Source organism: Elephas maximus, chromosome 3 (assembly GCF_024166365.1).
Source record: "Elephas maximus indicus isolate mEleMax1 chromosome 3, mEleMax1 primary haplotype, whole genome shotgun sequence".
In the NCBI taxonomy this organism is placed as follows: Eukaryota; Metazoa; Chordata; class Mammalia; order Proboscidea; family Elephantidae; genus Elephas; species Elephas maximus.
Window position 1 is genome coordinate 8,226,259 of NC_064821.1, and position 19,894 is coordinate 8,246,152.

The following is a 19,894-nucleotide window of genomic DNA, read 5'->3' on the forward strand; positions in this document are numbered from 1 at the left end:
GAGCAGACGCTGCAGAAGGTCCGTCTCCCAGAGATGAGAAGAGAGGTTTTGCCTGCCTGTCTACAAGGGGATGTCTTGCCATTTGTGGCCCACATGCTGGAGTGTGTCTGCCATGGAGGACGGCCCCCCCACTGCATGTCCTCCCTCTGAGAGGGAGAGGAAGGATGCCGTGAGCCACTGGGTTCTCCTTGGGTCCAGCTTGGCTGCCCAGACCTCTCCCCAGGGTCCCCCTCTTCCGCAGGCACCATTGCCCTTCTGAGGCGGGCAGGACGGGGGCACCGCAGGGCACGGTTCTTGCCGAGCACGCGGCTCCCCCAGCTGCAGCGTCACGCAGACAGATGGGAGTGTGAGCCAAGAGCCATACAGGCATGCGATTCAGAAATGTGCCTTTTGCGCCGCGTGGGACACTTTGCAGTGTAGAATACCAACCCGAGAGCGTTTTAAAGGCCCCCGCCCTGCTGTTTTACAATGTTTTTCTTTTTTTATGACTGGCTTTCGTTTTCCAAATTTACAGCTTAGTTTCTCATACTTTTTGCACATCAGCGCTGCTCTGTCTGCAGTTATAAGGAGGGAAGCTCGTCCCTCTCTGGGCCTTCCCAGACGCCCAGTGCTGGACTGGGCCAGAGGGACCGTAGATCATGTCAACCAGACCTTCTCCCAGCCTCAAGCCCCAGAGAGTTCCGCCTGGGTCCTCAAATTTCCCTCTTTGTGGCAATCTCTTGGAATTTATGAGCCCCAAGGATTCAGTTTTCTCAGAGTTGTAAGTTCACAGGGGTGTCCTGCTGCTGGTGTTAAAGATTATGTGGTTTCTGCAGTGGCTGTTTTCCCAAGGAGTCCAGACTGGGACGTGGCTAGGGCTCTGCACGACACACATGTGAGCGTTGTGCCAGGCACTAGGGCTGTACAGAAGAAGGGTCGTGGCTGGCCCTCGCGGCACCCACAGAGTGGCAGGAGAGGCGGTTGCAGGCTCTGCCCACCCTGATGTGCCCACGGGCCTGCAGTAGAGGGAGGGGCTTGTGCTGCAGGGTCCCCGTTAGGGAGCAGCTGATTCCTTCAAGAGGGAAGATTGAGAGTCCTGAGGCAGAACTCATGGAAGAGGTGACATTGTGAGTGGGCAGGAGAGAGGAGCCAAGCTCATGAGAGGCAAGAGGGCTGCGAGTTTCCTGTGTGGAAACGTGCACTGGAGCATCCTCAGAAAACCCACAACACACAGTTCACTCGTGGGGAGTCCTGGAAGGCAGTTCCTTCCAGGTCAGGAACAAGGGAAGCTCTCGTCTGTATCTGTTCAGTGCAGTACAGGAGGGTCTACCCAGCCCAGAACGTCGAGACGAAAAAATAGAAGGCATCATGGTTAGAAAGAAAGAACAAAATTTTTATATTTATAGATGACATAACTGTCTATATAGAAAAAGCAATCAAATCTATAGGCAAAGTGATAGAATTTCTCAAGGAGCTAGCAAAGTGGCTGGATATGAGCTTAGTATACAAAAGTCAAGTCACGGTTCTCATATACTAGGAGTCCCTGAATAGTGTGAACGGTTAACACACTGGTATTGCTAACCAAAAGGTCGGCAGTTCGAGTCCACTCAGAGACGTCTCAGAAGAAAGGCCTGGCAGTCTACTTCCAAAAAATCAGCTATTGAAAGCCCTGTGGAGCACAGTTCTACTCTGACACACACGGGGTCACCATGAATCAGAGTTGACCAAATGACAACACGTTTAACCGTTAACAGAAAATTTAATTTTCAAAAAGATATGAAATAGTAGCAACCAAAAAATAATGTACCTTGGAACAAATCTAATAAAAAGTATCGAGGAAAAAAAAAATTTGGAGCCCTGGTGGCACAGTGGTTAAGAACTTGGCTGCTAACCAAAAGGTCAGCAGTTCGAATCCACCAGCCGCTCTTTGAAAACCCTATATAGGACAGTTCCGCTCTGTCGTGTAGGGCTGCTGTGAGTTGGAAACAACTTGACGGCAGTGGGTTTTTTGGTTTTATGGAGAAAGTTAGAAACTGTGTTGACAGACAAGAAAAAAAAGAGCTGTGTGAATGGAGCAGTGTACCATGCCTTAGGGGGACTCACTAGTGTTAAGATACAGTTTCCCCCAGTTATCTGTAGATTCCGCGTGGCTCCATTTGGGATCCCAGCAGAATTTTGGTAGTCATTGATGAGGACCCCACAAGCTGATCTGAAATATATGTGGAGGAAGAAAGGCCCAAGAACGAAGGGACCAGCCTGCAGAGCAGTGGCCGGGGATTGTGCTCCCAGCCACCAAGACTGCTCATCAAACTCACATGATCCCTCCCTCACACCTTACGTAAACCTACTTCTTATGGCTTCTGTGAGTTCCCGTGGCTGCTGTAACAAAGTACCACAGACTTGGTGGCTTAAAATAACCCATTCCCAGAAGTAGATGGTGCCTGGCTACCACCACCAACAGCTCTGACAGGGATCACAACAGAGAGTCCCGGAAAGAGCAGGAGAAAAATATAGAACAAAATTCAAATTCACGAGAAAAGACCAGACCTAATGGTCTGACAGAGACTGGAGGGGCCCCTGAGACTATGGCCCTTGGACACCCTGCTAACTCAGAACTGACGCCATTCCTGAAGCCCACTTTTCAGACAAAGATTAAACCAAAAAAAAACACAAACCCGTTGCCGTCAAGTCGATTCCTACTCATAGCGACCCTATATGACAGAGTAGAACTGCCCCATAGGATTTCTAAGGAGTGGCTGGGGGATATGAACTGCCAACCTTTTGGTCAGCAGCTGAGCTCCTAACCACTGTGCCACCAGGGCTCCTAGACAAAGGTTAGACAGTCAGAATCGACAGCAACGGGTTTGGTTTTTGGTTTATAAAACAAACTGTAACACACGTGAGGAATGTGCTTCTTAAATTAGTCAAATATACAAAACCAAAAGGGCAACTCTTGACCAAAAGCAAGACGAAGAGGCAGGAAAGGACCTGGACAAGTAAATGATGCAGGGAACCTGGGGTGGAAAGGGGGAAAGTGCTGTCACATTGTGGGGATTGCAGCCAATGTCACAAAACAATATGTGCATAAATTTTTGAATGAGAAACTAACTTGAGCTGTAACTTTCACCTAAGGCGCAATAAAATTAGAAAAAATAACACATTAGGAGCCCTTGTGGCACAGTAGTTAAGCGCTTGGCTGCTAACAGAAAAGTTGGCTGTTTGAACCCGCCAGCCACTCCGTGGGAAAAAGATGTGGCAGTCTGCTTCCATAAAGATTTATAGCCTTGGAAACTTGATGGCGCAGTTCTACTCTGTCCTGTAGGGTTACTGTGAGTCAGAATTGACTGAACAGCAGTGGGTTTGGGTTTGTTTGTCGTCCCCCCCCCCCGCCGCCCCATTTTCTCACAGAGGTCCAAATGGGTCTCATGGGGCTAAAATGAAGTGTTGTCAGACCTGGTTCCTTCTGAAGGCTCTAGGGGAGAATCTGTCCCTTGCCTTTTTTCCAGCATCTAAAAAAAAAAAAAAAAAAAAATTTTTTTTTTTTTTTTTTTAGGAGCTATACATTCCTTGGCCTGTGGCTGCCTCATCTTCAGAGAGCATGCCTCCAGCCTCACATCTCCTTCTCTGACTCTGACACCCCTGCCTCCCTCTTTCACTTACTAAAAAAGTTGTGATCCCACTGGGCCCACCCAGACCATCCAGGCTAACCTCCCGTTTGGAAGGTGCTTCATGTCACCAGCTGCAAAGGCCCCTATTCCATGGACAGTAACATATCCACTGATCTTGGAGATTAGGGCATTGTTATAAATCTCATTTGGGAATGGGTTGTCTTTGTTATGTTAATGAGGCTGGCTTAGTTTAGGGTGTGTCTTGAGTCAATCTCTTTTGAGATATAAAAGTGATTAAACAAGCAAAGAAAGAAGCAGAGATGGGCAGAGAGAGATGCCAAGCACATGAGGATGGCTCAGGAGCAGAAGCTCAGGAGAGACAAGGACCTTCTTGCAGCTCCGACAGAGAAGAGAAAGCCATCCCCTAGAGCTACTCCCTGAATTCAGACTTTTAGCCACCTAAACCGTGAGAAAATTAATTTCTGGTAGAGCAGCACTAGATAACTAAGACAGAATTTGGTACCAAGAAGTGGGAGCACTGCTCTAATGAATACCTGCAGTGTAGCAGTAGTTTTGAAATTGGGTAATGGGTGGAGGCTGGAAGAGTTTGCCTAGATTGCCTTGAAGAGAGTGTTGGCAGAATTATGGACGTCAAAGGCAATTCTGGTGACGGCTCAGAGGAAAGTGAGGAGAGCTATAGAGAAAGTCTCTATCATTTTAGAGAATACATATGGCGCCAGCAACACAATGATGTTAGAAATGCAGATAATAAATGTGGTGAGGCTTTAGAGGAAAATGATGAACATGTGATCGGACAATGGGGGAAAGGCGATGGTTTTCATGCAGTGGCAAAATACTTCTCTGAATTACGTTCAAATGTTTGGCGGAAGGTAGAGCTTATAAATTATGAACTTAGATATCTGGCTGAGGAGATTGCTAAGCAAGATCTTAAAGGGGCTACGTGGTTTCTCCTTGCCCCTTATAGTAAAATCTGAGAAGGAAGAAATGGACTTAAAAGTGAACTGTGCATATAACAGCCCCCAAGAAGATAAAATACTTAGGAATAAATCTAACCAGAGACGTGTAAAAGACCTATACAAAGAAAACTACAAGACACTACTGCAAGAAACCGAAAGAGACCTACATAAGTAGAAAAACATACCTTGCCCGTGGATAGGAAGACTCAGCATTGTGGAAATATCTATTCTTCCCAAAGCGATCTTAGATACAGTGTAATCCCAATCTAAATTCCAATGGCATTTTTTAATGAGATGAAGAAATGAATCACCAACTTCGTACGGAAAGGGAAGAGACCCCAGGTAAGTAAGGCATCGCTGAAAAAGAAGACCAAAGTAGGAGGCCTCACACCGCCTGATTTTAGAGCCTGTTACCACCACAGTAGTCAAAACAGCCTGGTACTGACTGGTACAACAATGGATACATAGAGCAGTGGAACAGAATTGAGAATCCAGACATAAATTCATCCACCTATGAGCAGCTGATATTTGACAAAGGCCCAAAGTCCATTAAATGGGGAAAAGACAGTCTCTTTAACAAATGGTGCTGGCAGAACTGGATATCCATCTGGAAAAAAATGAAAGAAGACCTATACCTCACACTATGTACAAAAACTAACGCAAAATGGATCAAAGACCTAAATATAAAATCTAAAATGATAAAGATCATGGAAGGAAAAACAGGGACAATACTAGGAGCCCTAATATATGGCATAAATAGTAAATAAAACATTATTAACAATGCACAAACACTAGAAGAGAAACTAGATAACTGGGAGCTCCTAAAAATCAAACACTTGTGCTCATCCAAAGACTTCACCAAAAGAGTGAAAAGACAGCCTACAGACTGGGAAAAAAAATTTGGCTATGACAAGCCCAGTCAGCATCTAATCTACAAGATAGTGCAAAGCCTCAACAACAAAAAGACAACCCAGTTAAGAAATGGGCAAAGGTTATCAACAGGCCCTTCACCAAAGGAGACATCTAGGTAGCTAACAGATACATGAGGAAATGCTCATGATCGTTAGCCATTAGAGAGCTGCAAATCAAAACTGCAATAAGATACCATCTCACCCCAATAAGGCTGGCATTAATCCAAAAAACACAAAGTAATAAACGTAGGAGAGGTTGTAGAGAAGCTGGAACACTTATACACTGCTGGTGGGAATGTCAAATGGCACAACCACTTCGGAAATTGTTTTGGTGTCTCCTTAAAAAGCTAGAAATAAAATGACCATATGATCTAGCAATCTTCTTGGAATATATCCTAGAGAAGTAAGAGCCTTCACACGGATAGGTATATGCACACTGATGTTCACTGCAGCACTGTTCACAATAGCAAAAAGATGGAAACAACCAAGGTGCCTATCAATGAATGGACGGATAAACAAATTAAGGTACATTCATACAATGGAATACTACACGATGATAAAGAACAATGATGACTCCGTGAAACATCTCATAACATGGAGGAATCTGGAAGGCATTATGCTGAGTGACATTAGTCAGTCGCAAAAGGACAAATATTGTATGAGACCACTATTCTAAGAACTCAAGAAAAGGTTTAAACACAGAAGAAAACACCCTTTGATGGTTATGAGGGTGGGAAGGGAGGGAGAGAGGTATTTGCTAATTAGATAGTAGACAATTATTTTAGGTGAAGGAAAGGACAACACACAATACAGGGGAAGTCAGCACAGCTAGACTAATCTAAACGCTAAGAGGTTTCCTGAATACAACCAAACACACTGGGGGACAGAGTAGCAGGGGCAGGAGACTGGGGACAATGGTTACAGGGGACATCTAGGTCAATTGGCAGAACAAAGTATATTAAGAAAATGTTCTGCATCTCACTTTGGTGAGTGGCGTCTGGGGTCTTAAAAGCTAGCAAGCGGCTGTTTAAGATGCATCAATTGGTGTCAACCAACATGAAGCAAAGGGGAATGAAGAACACCAAGGACACAAGGAAAATATGAGCCCAAGAGAAGGAAACAGCCTCATAAACTGGAGACTCCATCAGCCTGAAACCGGAAGAACTAGCTGGTGCCTGGCTACCACCAATGACTGCCCTGACAGGGAGCACAACAGAGAATCCCTGATGGAGCAGGAGAAAAGTGGGATGCAGACCTCAAATTCTAGTAAAAAGACCAGACTTAATGGTCTGACTGAGACCGGAGGGACCCCGAGGTCATGGCCCCCGGACTCTATGTTGGTCCAAAACTGAAACCATTCCCAAAGTCAGGTCTTCAGACAAAGATTAGACTGGACTATAAGACATAAAATGATACTGGTGAGGAGTGTGCGTCTTAGCTCAAGTAGATACATGAGACTACGTGGGCAGGTCCTGTCTGGAGGGGAGATGAGAAGGTAGAGGGGGACAGGAGCTGGTTAAATGGACATGGAAAATACAGGGTGGAGAGAAGGAGTTACATTGTAGGCAGAGCAACTAGGGTCATATGACAATTGTGTGTATAAGTTTTTGTATGAGAAAGTGACTTGAATTGTAAACTTTCACGTAAAGCACAATGAAAAAAAAATGAAAACAACTTGAAAATCTGGAAAATTCTGTTGTACAAACTAAGAACACGTGTCCTAGAATATTCACTGAGGATGGGGCTACACAATCTTTTGTTAAAGAGATTAAGCCTGTGACAGATGGGTCTAACCAACTACCACAGCAGAAAATCATCAGTTTAGACAGGAGGAGACAGAAAGAATGAAAGTACGTCGCCGGCCTCTTGGAATTCTACAGGCAGGAAACAGGTCAAAGAATCTACATCTGTTGTCCTCCAAGAAAAGAAAAGGACCATCCCTGGAGCAGCTCAGAGATAGCAGAACTGTCCTAAAGAACACGGGAAGCAAGGCCTTCTTGGTTTCAAAGAGTGGGGCCATGGACTGTCTCCTGGATCTCAAAGGGTGGGGCCTCCTAGGTGTCAAAGAGTAGGTTCTTCGCCAACTCAGTTCCGGAGTGTGGGCTGCCATTCACAAGTGCCAGGTGGATGGGGCCGGATCTGCTGCCCAAAGCTAAGGGGGCAGGCTAGCTTTGCCCAAGGGGCAGAAGAATGGGACCTGTTGGGGCTGAAGGAGGAGTCACCACTGAGATGGACTAGGAGAATGGGGCCATCTAAAGCCGAGGGAGCAGAGTTGCCATCCCAGAGGGCCTGGAAGGTGTTGCTGAAGCCCAGGGCCAAGGGGCTTCCACCAGAACCCAGAGGGCATGGCCTACTCCCAGAGTTGAGAGGACGGGGTCATTTCCTAGATGGTCTCAGAGAATAGAGGTCTATTTTCAAGCCTTGAGAGCTAATGTAAACTCTTCTGCTGGGTTTTGGACTTACTTGGTGCTGTTTATCCCTCCTTTTCCTCCAATTTCTCCCGTTCGCAATGGAAATGTCTACCTTGTGCCTGTCCCATCATTCTAATCGAGGAGCAGATAACTCGTATTCTAGATTTGGCAGACTCACAGGTGAAGAGGAATTTTGCCCCAGGATGAAATTTGGACTTGGAGTTGATTTAAGATTTTGGGGATGATGTGACAGAGTGAACGTGTTTTGCAGGTGGCAAGGATGTGAATTTTGGGGAGCCAAAAGGTGGAATGTTATGGATTGAATTGTGTCCCCAAAAAATACGTGTTGTAAATCCTCACATCTACACCTGTGTGTTTTGCTGAAGATAATTCAAAAGCAGTCATAGCAGTACATCCCCAGGGAACTGCCAGAAGTTCAGGCCGGATTCAGTAGGGGACACGGAATGAGGGATATCACTGCTGATGTCAGATGGATCCTGGCTGAAAGCAGAGAATACCAGAGAGATGTCTACCTGTGTCTTATTGACTATGCAAAGGTATTCGACTGTGTGGATCGTAACAAACTATGGATACCATTTCGAAGAATGGGAATTGCCGAACACTTAATTGTGCTCATGAGGAACCTGTACATAGACCAAGAGGCAATTGTTCAAACAGAACAAGGGGATGCTGAGTGGTTTAAAGTCAGGAAAAGTGTGTGTCATGGTTATATCTTTCAGCATACTTAGTCTGTATGCTGAGCAAATAATCCAAGAAGCTGTGCTATATGAAGAAGAAGGAGGCATCAGGTTTGGAGGAAGACTCATTAACAACCTGTGATATTCAGATGACACAACGTTGCTTACTGATGAAGATCAAAGACCACAGCCTTCAGTATGGATTACACCTCAACATAAAACAAAAATTCTCACAGCTGGACCAGTAAACAACATCGTGAGAAACAGAAAAGATTGAAGTTGTTAAGGATCTCATCTTACTTGGATCCACAATCAACAGCCATGGAAGCAGCAGTCAAGAAGTCAAAAGACGCATTGCACTGGGCAGATCTGCTGCAAAAGACCTTTCAAGTGTTAAAAAGCAAAGATGTCACTTTGAAGACTAAGGTGCGCCTGACCCAAGCCATGGTGTTTTCAGTTGGTTCATATGCGCGCAAAAGCTGGACGATGAGTAAGGAAGACGGAAGAAGAATTGATGCCTTTTAATTGTGGTGTCGAACTTTTCCATCATCTCTTTCCACAGATGTAGTCAATTTGATTCCTGTGTATTCCATCTGGCAAGGTCCATGTATATTGCCGCCATTTATGTTGGTGAAAAAAGGTATTTGCAATGGAGAAATTGTTGGTCTTGCAAAATTCAGTCATGCGCTCTCAGGCATCGTTTCTGTCACCAAGACCATATTTTCCAACACCAGTCCTTCTCCTGGGGAAACCCTGGTGTCATAGTGGTTAAGTGCTAATCAAAAAGTGGCTGCCAACCAAAAGGTCAGGAGTTTGAATCCACCAGGCGCTCCTTGGAAACTCTGTGGGGCAGTTCTGTTCTGTCCTATAGGGTCGCTATAAGTTGGAATCCACTCAATGGCAATGGGTTTTGATCCTGCTTTGTTTTCAACTTCGGCATTCCAATCTCTAGTAATTACCAGTGCATCCTGACTGCATGTTCGATCAATTTCAGACTGCAGAAGTTGGTAAAAATCTTCAGTTGTCTTCATCTTTGGCCTTAGTGTTTGGTTTGTAAATTTCAACCGCTGCAAAAGACCTCTTTAAAGTGTTCAAAAGCAAAAATGTCACCTTGAGGACTAAGGTGCACCCAACCCAAGCCATGGTGTTTTTAACCGCCTAATATGCATGTGAAAGCTGGATGATGAATAAGGAAGGCTGAAGAAGAATTGATGCCTTCGAATTTACGGTGTTGGTGAAGAGTGTTGAATATACCGTGGACTGCCAGAAGAGTGAACAAATCTGTCTTGGAAGAAGTACAACCAGAATGGCCCTTAGAAATAAGGATGGTGAGACTAAATCTCACACACTTCGGACGTATTATCAGGAGGGACCAGTCCCTGGAGAAGGACATCATGCTCGGTAAAGTAGAAGGTCAGAGAAAAAGAGGAAGACCCTCAACGAGATGGGTTGACACAGCTCTGCGAAAATGGACTGAAGCATAGGAGTGATTGTGAGGATGATGTAGGACTGGGCAGTGTTTTGCTCTGTCGTACATGGGGTCGCTATGAGTCAGAGTGGGCTCCATGGCACCTAACGACAACAACAGGGGTGCCCGTGGTTATAATCCCATTTGGGAATGGGTTGTCTTTGTTATGTTAGTGGGACAGGATTAGTGTGGCGTGTGTCCAAAGTTGATCTCTTTTGAGATACAAGAGATTAAACAAGCAGACAGAAGCAGAGATGGGGGAAGATAGATGCCAGGTCATCATAGAGATCTCCGTGGAACCCGGAAGCAGAAGCTGAAGAGAGAAGACCTGCCCCCAGAGCCGACAGAGAGCGAAACCCTTTAGAGCTGGCACCGTGAATTCGGACTTCTAGCCTCTAAACTGAGAAAATCACTTTCTGTTTGTTAAAGCCATCCTCTCACGGTATTTCTGTTACAGCGGCACTAAATAACTAAGACAGGCATAGACGGGGTCATTCCACCCACCACATGGCTTGAGAATTTGTGATCTGAAGACAGAACTTTTAAACTTTTAAAAGACTAGCAAGGAAAATATCTTTATGATCTTAGATGAGGGAGGAATTTCATTAAAAAGCACAAACCGTAAAGAAGAAAGATGGGTAAGTATGATGACTATAACATGAAGAGCTGCTGTTTATCCAGTTTGTTGCTGTTGGGTGCTGTAGAGACAACTTCAAGTCATAGAGACCCCCTGTGACAGAGTAGAACTGCCCGTAGGGTTTCCTGGGCTGTCATCTTTATGGGAGCAGATCACCAGGTCGTTCTTCCATGGAGCCGCTCAGTGGGTTCACACTGCAACCTTTAGGTTAGCAGCCGAGTGCATACCCATTGCACCCCCAGGGCTCCTTGGCTTATAAAGAGATGAACCTTAAAGCAAGCGAAAAGACAAGCTGATGGTGGGAAAGAAATCCGTAGCCCCTGAAATGTAAAGTTCTCCTCAAGATCCATGGAAATCAGTTGAATGGAAAATGAGCCACAGAGGAGGACAACCCAAAGGCCCCCGAACTCACCCCAGTCATCTGGGAAACACAAAGTCACGACGAGATGCTGCTCTGTCCTCACCGGGCTGGCAGAGACTAAAAAGGCCGGTGGGGCTGTACTGCCGCCGGGGATCCTAACAAGGCCAGCTCCTCTGGAGAACGACTTGGCATCTTGCGAAGTAGAACACACGTACTTTGTTGTTGTTGTGAGCTGCCGCGTCCACCATGGGTGACCCTGCTGGTATTTGAAAACACCAGTGGCATGTCTTCTACCATCACAGCAACACACAAGCCACCATGGCCAACGGACAGGTGGGCGGCAGCCACGCACCTTGCCCCAGTGATTCCCCTCTGGGGCTCGGGCCCTGGGAACACCCTCACTGCCAGTGAACCCAAAGGCAGTATAATAGGGGAAACAGCAACAAAGCAAGCCATAGACAACCCAAACACCTGTTCACGCGGAAATGGGCCAGGAAGTGGCACGCTTATACCGTGATGCCTTCCCGCTCAACATCAGAAGACACTCCAACCCCCAATGGACTGTCTGCAGAGCAGTCACACTGAAGCAGAGGAAGCGGTGACAAGTCTCAGGTGGCACCGAGTGGCTCCCTGTGGGGAGGGGGCACAGCTGGGAGGGACACGTGGGTGTTCTTTGTTGTTGTTGTTAGGTGCGGTGTCATCAAGTCAATTCCAACTCATGGTGACCCTGTGTGACAGAGTAGAGAGCTGCCCCATAGGGTTTCCTAGGCTGTGGTCTTTACGGGAGCAGATGGCCAATTCTTTCTTCCGTTGAGCTGCCGGGTGGCTTTCAGTTAGCAGCAAGGGCTTAACCATGGTGCCACCAGGCCTCTAGGATATTCTTTAGACCCTGTATGTACCCAGTCATACTCTTTGTTGTTTGTTGTTGTTTTTAGTTGCCGTTGAGTCAGCTCCAACTCACAGCAGCCCTGTGTACGACAGAATGAAACGTCGTCCAGTCGTATGCCACCTTCATAGTCATTGGTCTGCCCATTACTGTGGCCACTGTGTATTTTGAGTGCCTTCCAACCTCGGAGGCTCATCTTCCAACCCGGTATTGGACATTGTTCTGTTGTGATCCACAGGGTTTTCATTGGCTGATTTTAGGAAGTTGGCCAGGCCTTTCTTCCTAGTCTTAGTCTGGAAGCTCTGGTAAAACCTGTCCACCATGGCCGACGCTGCTGGTCTCCCAATACCAGTGGCATAGCTTCCGGCATCACAGCAACGCGAGAGTCACCACAGTACAACAGACTGACAGACTGGGGCGGGGAGCGGGGGGATGGAAAAATCCAAACGATGGTTGCAAGTTAAGCTCCCCTCTTTCCTCCACCCCGGTATTGCACATTTCTCTCCATAGGACTGACTACCGTTAGCAGGCTTGTGTGTAGCCCTCCTTCTCCAGTGCATTCGCCAACATAGAATTTTCTGTAGGGATGGAGGAACGTGTGTGTGTGCCTGTCATGCACATATGTGTGTGTGTCCCTATGTGTCCCTGTATACGCATATTTCTATGTGCGTGTGTGTACGTGTGTGTGTATGTGCATGTCTATCTCTGTGTGTATGTGGGTGTGTCTGTGCGAGTCCGTGCATGTGTGTGTGTTGTGGGGTCTTTTCTGTAACTCTGGCCCTTCGAAAGAGAAAGTGTCCACTCTGGGGCCTCCGAACAGGCGGCCACAGCTGAGAGGGTGCGCACTGCCGTCAGGAGCTGACTTGGTTAGCCCGTCCCTCCCCAGAGCCTTTGGGCAGAAGATAAATCTCGCGGAAGCATCACATAACAAGCGTTCCCTGTCAGGAACCAGGCAGAGCCCCGCGTCACGGAAGTGAGTCACAGACTTCAGAGTGGCTCCCAGCCTTCCTTTACTGCCAGCTTAATGTCCCTAAAAGCCGTGAGTGCCGAGTGACGCTTCAGGGCCAGTAGCGGGGTGCTGTCCTGTGCTGTGTTTCCAGTGCGTGTCACGGGCTTGAGGGCATGTTCCCTGTCACTCAGGCACAGACTGGGACAGCGGCTCCCGTGCTGGGGGTCGGGGGAGGCTGCGGGTGAAAAGACTGGGCCTCCTAGTGAGGTGCTGTGGGCCCTGGTGGCTGTTCCCTGCTGGCTGTCCCCCGGCCCACCTACTCTCCATCCCGGGCTCCCTACCCCGCCCCAATCCCATGTGGGGCCCAAGCAGAAGGCAAAGAAGGCAGCCCATATCTGTTCACCCTGGTCTGCATCCCCCTGCCTGGCCCTGTTGGCCGATTTGCCATGTCAACAGCGCTTCCCTCCTCTGCCCTGTTGTCTCGTGAGGTATCTGCTGTCCTCACCAGTAACCTCATGGCCCTCACCACCCACCATGCAGCCCAGGGACAGACAGAGGGTCAGTGAGGAGCAGAGCCAGGCCTGGGCCCTGGAGAGCTGCATCCCCCCGGCACTGCCCTGTGTCAGATCCTGCCTCCCCTGCCCCGCCACATGTTCTAGGCAGGGGCTGCTCTGGGACCCCCTGTGAGGGTCAGTGGGGACCCAGGGCCTCAGAAGGCTGACCACCCCTCTCAAATAAGAGAAGGAAACGGGAAAAGTTCAAAAAGAGCTCCTGCTCACAACAGCCTAGACCTTCCTGCATGGAAGCTAGAAACGGAGAACGAGGCCCTGGACCTGGGTGGGGGGTGGGGAATGCCCTGAGCTCACTCATGGGCACAGGCCCCCCCACATCATGCGTTCACCCGCAGGACACCCTACCTCCGGGTCAGCCCTTCCCTGCTGCCTGACTGGGCGCTGGCTTGAAGCTGTAGGTCCCTGGCTGGAGGAGCCTGGGGGGCCTGTCCTTTCCCTTCTCGCCCCCCCCCGCCTTCTTTGTTGCCTATCTCATTTCCCGTCCCTCCTTCCCTCATCTCTCACCCCTTTTCCCCCTTCTCCTCTCCCCATATGTTTATTGAGCACCCACTGTGTGCCAGGTGCTCTGAGTGTGAGTTCTGAAACCCTCCTGCTTCTGGATTCTGAAGGGGGTTCACACCCCAGGCGTCCATGGCCGAGACGCTGCCATCTGTAGCTGGCTGGGCAGGGGGCAGCCGTCTTGTCCTTGTGGGGAGCAGCGGCCATGCCCAATCCAGGCTGGGGGAGCGTCACTGCGATGTGCAACAGGGAAGGAATGCAGGCTTTCCTGAGAGAGACAGAGCTGTTCACCTGCGCGTGCCTTTCACGCTAACAGGAGCAGGCTCTGTGGGGCCACCTCAGCTTCATTCTTAGAAATTAGGAGAACTGAGGCCTCAGAGCCGGGGGCTGTGAGCTGTGCGTACCCCACGTGCCCCGCACAGACTCACACAGACCCCCGTGCTCCCCACATCACCCATCAAGTGTGGGCCTCTGACGACCTGGCCTTCCTTAGCTGGCCACCAGCCCACGGTGCTCGGGCTGCCCAGTGTGCGGACTTTCTGCGAGCGGAGCGCCTGGTCCCTCCTTCCTGGCTGGCACCCTCCGTGTCCAGCTCCCAGCCTGACTCAGGCAGGGGCGCGTTTGTTGTGGAGCCACCCACCTCCAGCATCTGAGGGGAGAGGCCATCCTCAAGAACACACTGAGGGCCACCTCAGTCCGCTCCCTCCCCCTCTGGACAGCCTCATTCATGAGGCGTAGACAGTGGCATCGGAGGGTCCAGGGAAAGGACACATGCCCAGGCACAAGAGGTGGTCAAGTCCCCTTGAGGGGGGCACAGGCGTAGGAGGACCCCGGAAGGCTACCCGTGGAACATTCCAGACCAGAGGGGGCAGGACTGAGGCAGGCCCGGTGGGCCCTCCAGCATTTGCTTCATCACTTGTCTCTCTTGAGAAACATGGCATGTGTGCTTGCCAAGGACACGGCGTGCCATAACCCTGCCCGTGTGGCTGCAGTGGGCAGATGGGGCTGGGGGCAGGTGGGCAGGGGACGAAGGCGAGTGTCCGAGCCCAGAGCCTCTGCAAGGTGCTCGCAGTGGAGGAGGTGCTGTCCTGGCACAGGCGAGTTGGGTGGCATGTCTTGTGTGCTTCGTTATGGCCACGAGGGGCCTGCTGGGAGGGGAGGGTCCTCCTGCCCTGTCTGTCCCAGGGGTCAGCGTGGGCAGAGTTAGGAGCTCAGCCCTCACCCTGAGGTGCTCTGTCTTCCCAAGGTCGTCTGCCTGGTTCCGGCTGGTTCCGTCATGTTTGGCTATGGAGCAGGGGTGACATATGGCCGGGGTTTTTATAGTAAGAGTAAAATGCAGATGCCATGTTTCAAGCGAGAGTTAATTAGGCTTCACGTTGTCACTGAGTTAGTGCAAAGAGGAGAACTCCTTTTCCCTTTATTTTTCCTTGTTCTTCTGGCCTCGTTGGGGGAGGCACAAGCTGTAAGGTGCAGCGATGGCATTCACCTAGGGCTGTCAGCAGGACGGCCAGCTTGTCCTGGTCACCTGGGACCTTGCCTGTGTAAACACTGACAGCCCCAAACCGGGATGGTTGGTCACCTAGTTATTGTTGTTAGGTGCCGTCGAGTCGGTTCTGACTCATAGCGACCCTACGCACAACAGAATGAAACACTGCCCGGTCCTGCGCCATCCTCACAATTATTGTTATGCTTGAGCTCATTGTTGTAGCCACTGTGTCAATCCACCTCATTGAGGGTCTTCTTCTTTTCTGCTGACCATGTACTCTGTCAAGCATGATGTCCTTCTCCAGAGACTAATCCCTGCTGACAACATGTCCAAAGTATGTAAAACGTAGTCTCGCCATCCTTGCCTCTAAGGAGCATTCTGGCTGCACTTCGTCCAAGACAGATTTGTTCGTTCTTTTGGCAGTCCGTGGTATATTCAGTATTCTTCGCCAACACCACAATTCAAAGGCGTCAACTCTTCTTCAGTCTTCCCTATTCATTGTCTAGCTTTCACATGCATATGATGTGATTGAAAATACCATGGCTTGGGTCAGGCGCACCTTAGTCTTTCGGGTGACATCTTTGCTCTTCAACACTTTAAAGAGGTCCTTTGCAGCAGATTTGCCCAATGCAACGTGTCTTTTGATTTCTTGACTGCTGCTTCCATGGCTGTTGATTGTGGATCCAAGTAAAATGGAATCCTTGACAACTTCAATCTTTTCTCCATTTGTCATGATGTTGCTCATTGGTCCAGTTGTGAGGATTTTTGTTTTCTACCTAGTTATTAGCCACACTTTATGTGAGGCCTGGGGACACGTAGACCAGGTGTGCCCATTCTCCAGGTGTACCAAGTAAAGCCCCGAGGGGTCCAGGGCCCAGCTCAAGGCGTCTGCAGCTCAGTGGGCTGCCAGGGGTGGTCATACTTGGGGGCAGGGGTCCACGATGCCAGCACTAGCCTGGGGGAGGCGTTCAAGGCTCCACATGGGGAGGCACAGGTGTGGGAAGAAACGTGCCCTCCGCCAAAACACGGCAGGCGTGCACCTCCAGCAGCTGCTGTAGCAAAGCAACACATAGCCCCTCAGAGCAGACCGATCTTCACAGCTCTGGGGGCCTAAAATCTAGGCATCAGCAGGGCTGCCTCCTTCCAGAGGCCTTTTCCAGCTTCTAGAGGCCGCCCACGTTCCTCAGCTCGTGGCCCCCTCCTCCACCTACAAAGCCAGCAGTGTGCAACCATCTGGTTACTTCCTTCGTAGCCACCTCGTACTGTGGAGGGCACCGTGGTCACAGGCCTGAGGGTTGGGATGTGGCTGTCTGGGGGGGCTGTTGCTCTGTCCCTGCAGCACCATGTCACTGTGATATGATTGGCTGTCAGCCCTTCCTGGCCCCAAATCAAAATGGCTAGGCCTCAGGGCCCCTCCCCCAGCAACGCCCTGGGACAGCAGGGGAGCCACCTGGGCTTCGCCCTCCAGGGCTCATTGGCACTTCATTTGCTCCAGCGACCACTTATTTATGATCTCCTTTGCATTGCCATTTTTCAAAAAGTCTACAAGTGTATGCATTAGTTGTTGAAATAGACTAAATTGAGATACATATGAAAAAAATAAGTGTGGCCAGTCCCCTGCCCCTCCTGGGGGCCAGACATTGGAGCAAGCCCCAGGCAGTACCAGTAGCCATCAGGTCAACTCCAGCTCAGGATGACCCCGTGTTTGTCAGAGTAGAACCGTGCTCCAAAGGGTTTTCAAGGCTGCAGCCTTTTGGAAGTAGATCGACAGGCCTTTCTTCCCAGGTACTTCTGGGTGGACTCGAACCTCTAACCTTTTGTCAGCAGCTGAGTTTGTTCGTCATTTAAACCACCCACTCAGGGACAGGAGCCCATAAGCAAGCACAGTGTTCCTTCCCAGTTGCTTTTTGATTACTTGCCTGCTCACTTACTGACATTTCCAGAAGGCTCATCTCCTCAGGCCCCTCGCAGAGCCCAAGGGTGGGTATCCCCCTAGGCCTCGCTCCAGAGGAGGCCACAGGGGCTCCGAGGGGGTCAGCTTGAGGCATCGCTATGATGTGAACCTGCCCAAAGCCTGTGTTCCTGCCCGGCCCTGCTTAGTCCCCAGTTAGCGCCATCCAGGTGCAGAACTCTCGCAGGGGCACTGGCGTGCTGGGGTGTCTCTGTGTCTGCCCCTCTGTGGTGGTGTCAGTGGGACCCACCCCACTGGGGCCTGTCCCCTGGTTGTTGGCAATGCTGCAGTGCCTGACCCCCTCAGGGGCTGGGGTCGGGGCCATATCAGGGCTGCAACCTGGGGTTGGGGTCCACGTTGGGGCTGCAACCCAGGGCCAGGGGGCCATGGCTATAGCCGGGTGTCGGGGAGTCATGTCTGATGCCACAGCCTGGACTTGGGGAACCATGTTTGACCCTGCATTCTGGGTGAAGGGGCTGTGTCTGATGCCATAGCTTGGGATCGGGGTGGAGGGGGGCCATCTCCGATGCTGCAGCCTGGAATCAGGGGACTGTATCTGGGACCACGGTCTGGGGACTGTGTCTGGAGCTGCAGCCAAGATCAGGGGGCCATGTCTGGGGCCACAGTCCAGTGTTCAAGGTCAAGTTGCTCGTGGGGGATGCAGGCCAAGATCAGGGGTCGGCCCCTGACCGTCCCTCCTCTCTCCCCGCAGAGGATGGGAGGGGCAAGCTGCGGCTGGCCAAAGGCAAGAGCGACCGGAAGAAGAAGAGCTATGGCCCCCTGCACCCCCACCTCCCCCTCTTGCCGCCCCCACCACCCCTGCCGCCAGCGCCCCTGGTCCCCTTTGCCCCTGAAGGGGCACCCCTACCACCACCCTTGCTGGAGCCCCCTGTGCTAGCACCAGCCCCCACAACAGAGGAGGAGAGCCTGTCGCCTGCGGCCCTCAACGTGGTACCCCCCGAGGCTCCTGGCGGGGCAGAGGGCGAGGCCAAGCCAAGGCCCATCATCCCCATGCTGTATGTGGTGCCCCGCGGCGAGCGCCCGGCCGGCGACAGGGAGCACCGCACCTGCCAGCAGGCCTTCGAGCATTTCGTCCAGAAGGGCGGCGCCTGGCCCGAGCCGGCTGCTCCCATGGAGCTGACACTGCAGGAGGAGACCCCCACCCGGGCCGGGGATATGCAGGTAGGTATGGGACCAGGTTGTGCGGGCCCCGCCCTGATGCTCTTGCACTGTGCGCCCAGGGGTGACTGGGCCGAGGACGCTGAGGGTTGCCAAGAGACTAGAGCCAGAGGATGTTGGCCCCGCTGAGCTCTGCGCCTGGGCCATGGTGGCGCCTCTGGAGGGGTGCGTTGTGTGTTTCAGGTGCCGTCCACGTTCTCGAAGTTGAAGATGGAGATCAAGAAGAGCCGGCGCCACCCGCTGGGCAAGCCACCCACCCGGTCCCCGCTGTCGGTGGTCAAGCAGGGGGCCTCGAGCGATGAGGGTGAGTGCAGACAGGGTGGGTGGGGCAGGGCTTGTCCAGGTGCCACTCCAGCCTCTGGATTGGAAGAGGCTGGGCCTTATCCTCTTTTTGGGGGAAGAGCTTGCAGAAGGACCCTCGTGGGGGCGGGTATGTTGTGGTGTCACCTGTACCCGCCCCCTGCAGTGGTGTCCGTGGGAACCACCCTGCTCTGGCTCGTCTCTCTGGGTTCCTGCCCCTGGCCACGTCCACCTGCATGGCTGAGGGAGACCCCGGCGTGAGGCTGTCACCCTGTAGCAGTTTTTCTCAGGGACGCTCTGTGCTTTGACCTTTTGGCCAGGCTGCCCATGGTGGGAGGTGATGCCAGGCCGGGAGTGGCGTCCTGGCCTCTTCCTGGTGGCCATGCACAGCATCAGGGCCAGGAAAGGCCATGACCAAGGCTCCAAGTTGGGGTAGGGGTGCGGAGAACCTTCCATCTAACACTTAGCCAAGAGCCACTGTGTTCTGTACAGAAACTTTGCTGAGCAAGGTTTTTGTCTTCTGTGCCTGCCTGCCATTTAAGATGCACGTGGAATCTGAAAGTGGCTTCTTTTCTTCTGACCTAACTTGCGGGCTGGGGAGGGTGGCATTCTAGAAGCAGTTGGAACCACGTGCGGGGCCCTGGCCGTGGCCCTGCGTCCCCTTGGGCAGGCAGTGGGTGGCTCCCACTTTACACTTGGGGCGGCTAGTGTGGCCGCTCTTTCCAGAACATGCCCCAGGGCCTCACGGGGGCTGCAGCACCCTCCCTGCCCACCTCCCCGACGTGATGTGGCCCTTTGGGAACGAGGCAGGGTCTCAGGGCCCCAGGCCCCATGGATGCCTCTCTCACCTTCACTTGGGGAGAAGTGTTGTAGGCACAGGGTCACGGAGAGCCGTGGCCAGGACGGGGTGTAGGAGGGGTGCGCAGGACTAGGAGAGGGGGCAGAGGAATCGGTCATAAGGCAGGCTCGGGGCTTTTCTGGAAGTCTTTAGGGCTGAGGTTTCCCTGGGTGGTGCAAACAGTT

General features: G+C 51.2%; 1 protein-coding gene across 2 annotated transcripts in view; it reads left to right on the top strand.

The window, feature by feature from the left end:
* The window catches only part of KDM4B (lysine demethylase 4B), a 226,417-nt gene that overhangs the window by 184,436 nt on the left and 22,087 nt on the right, over nt 1–19,894 (top strand). For both annotated transcript variants that reach the window (XM_049876484.1, XM_049876486.1), the window contains 2 exons: nt 18,105–18,574; nt 18,755–18,875. In XM_049876484.1, the coding sequence (XP_049732441.1) occupies nt 18,105–18,574; nt 18,755–18,875 (591 nt within the window). The remainder of the gene's footprint in view (nt 1–18,104; nt 18,575–18,754; nt 18,876–19,894) is intronic.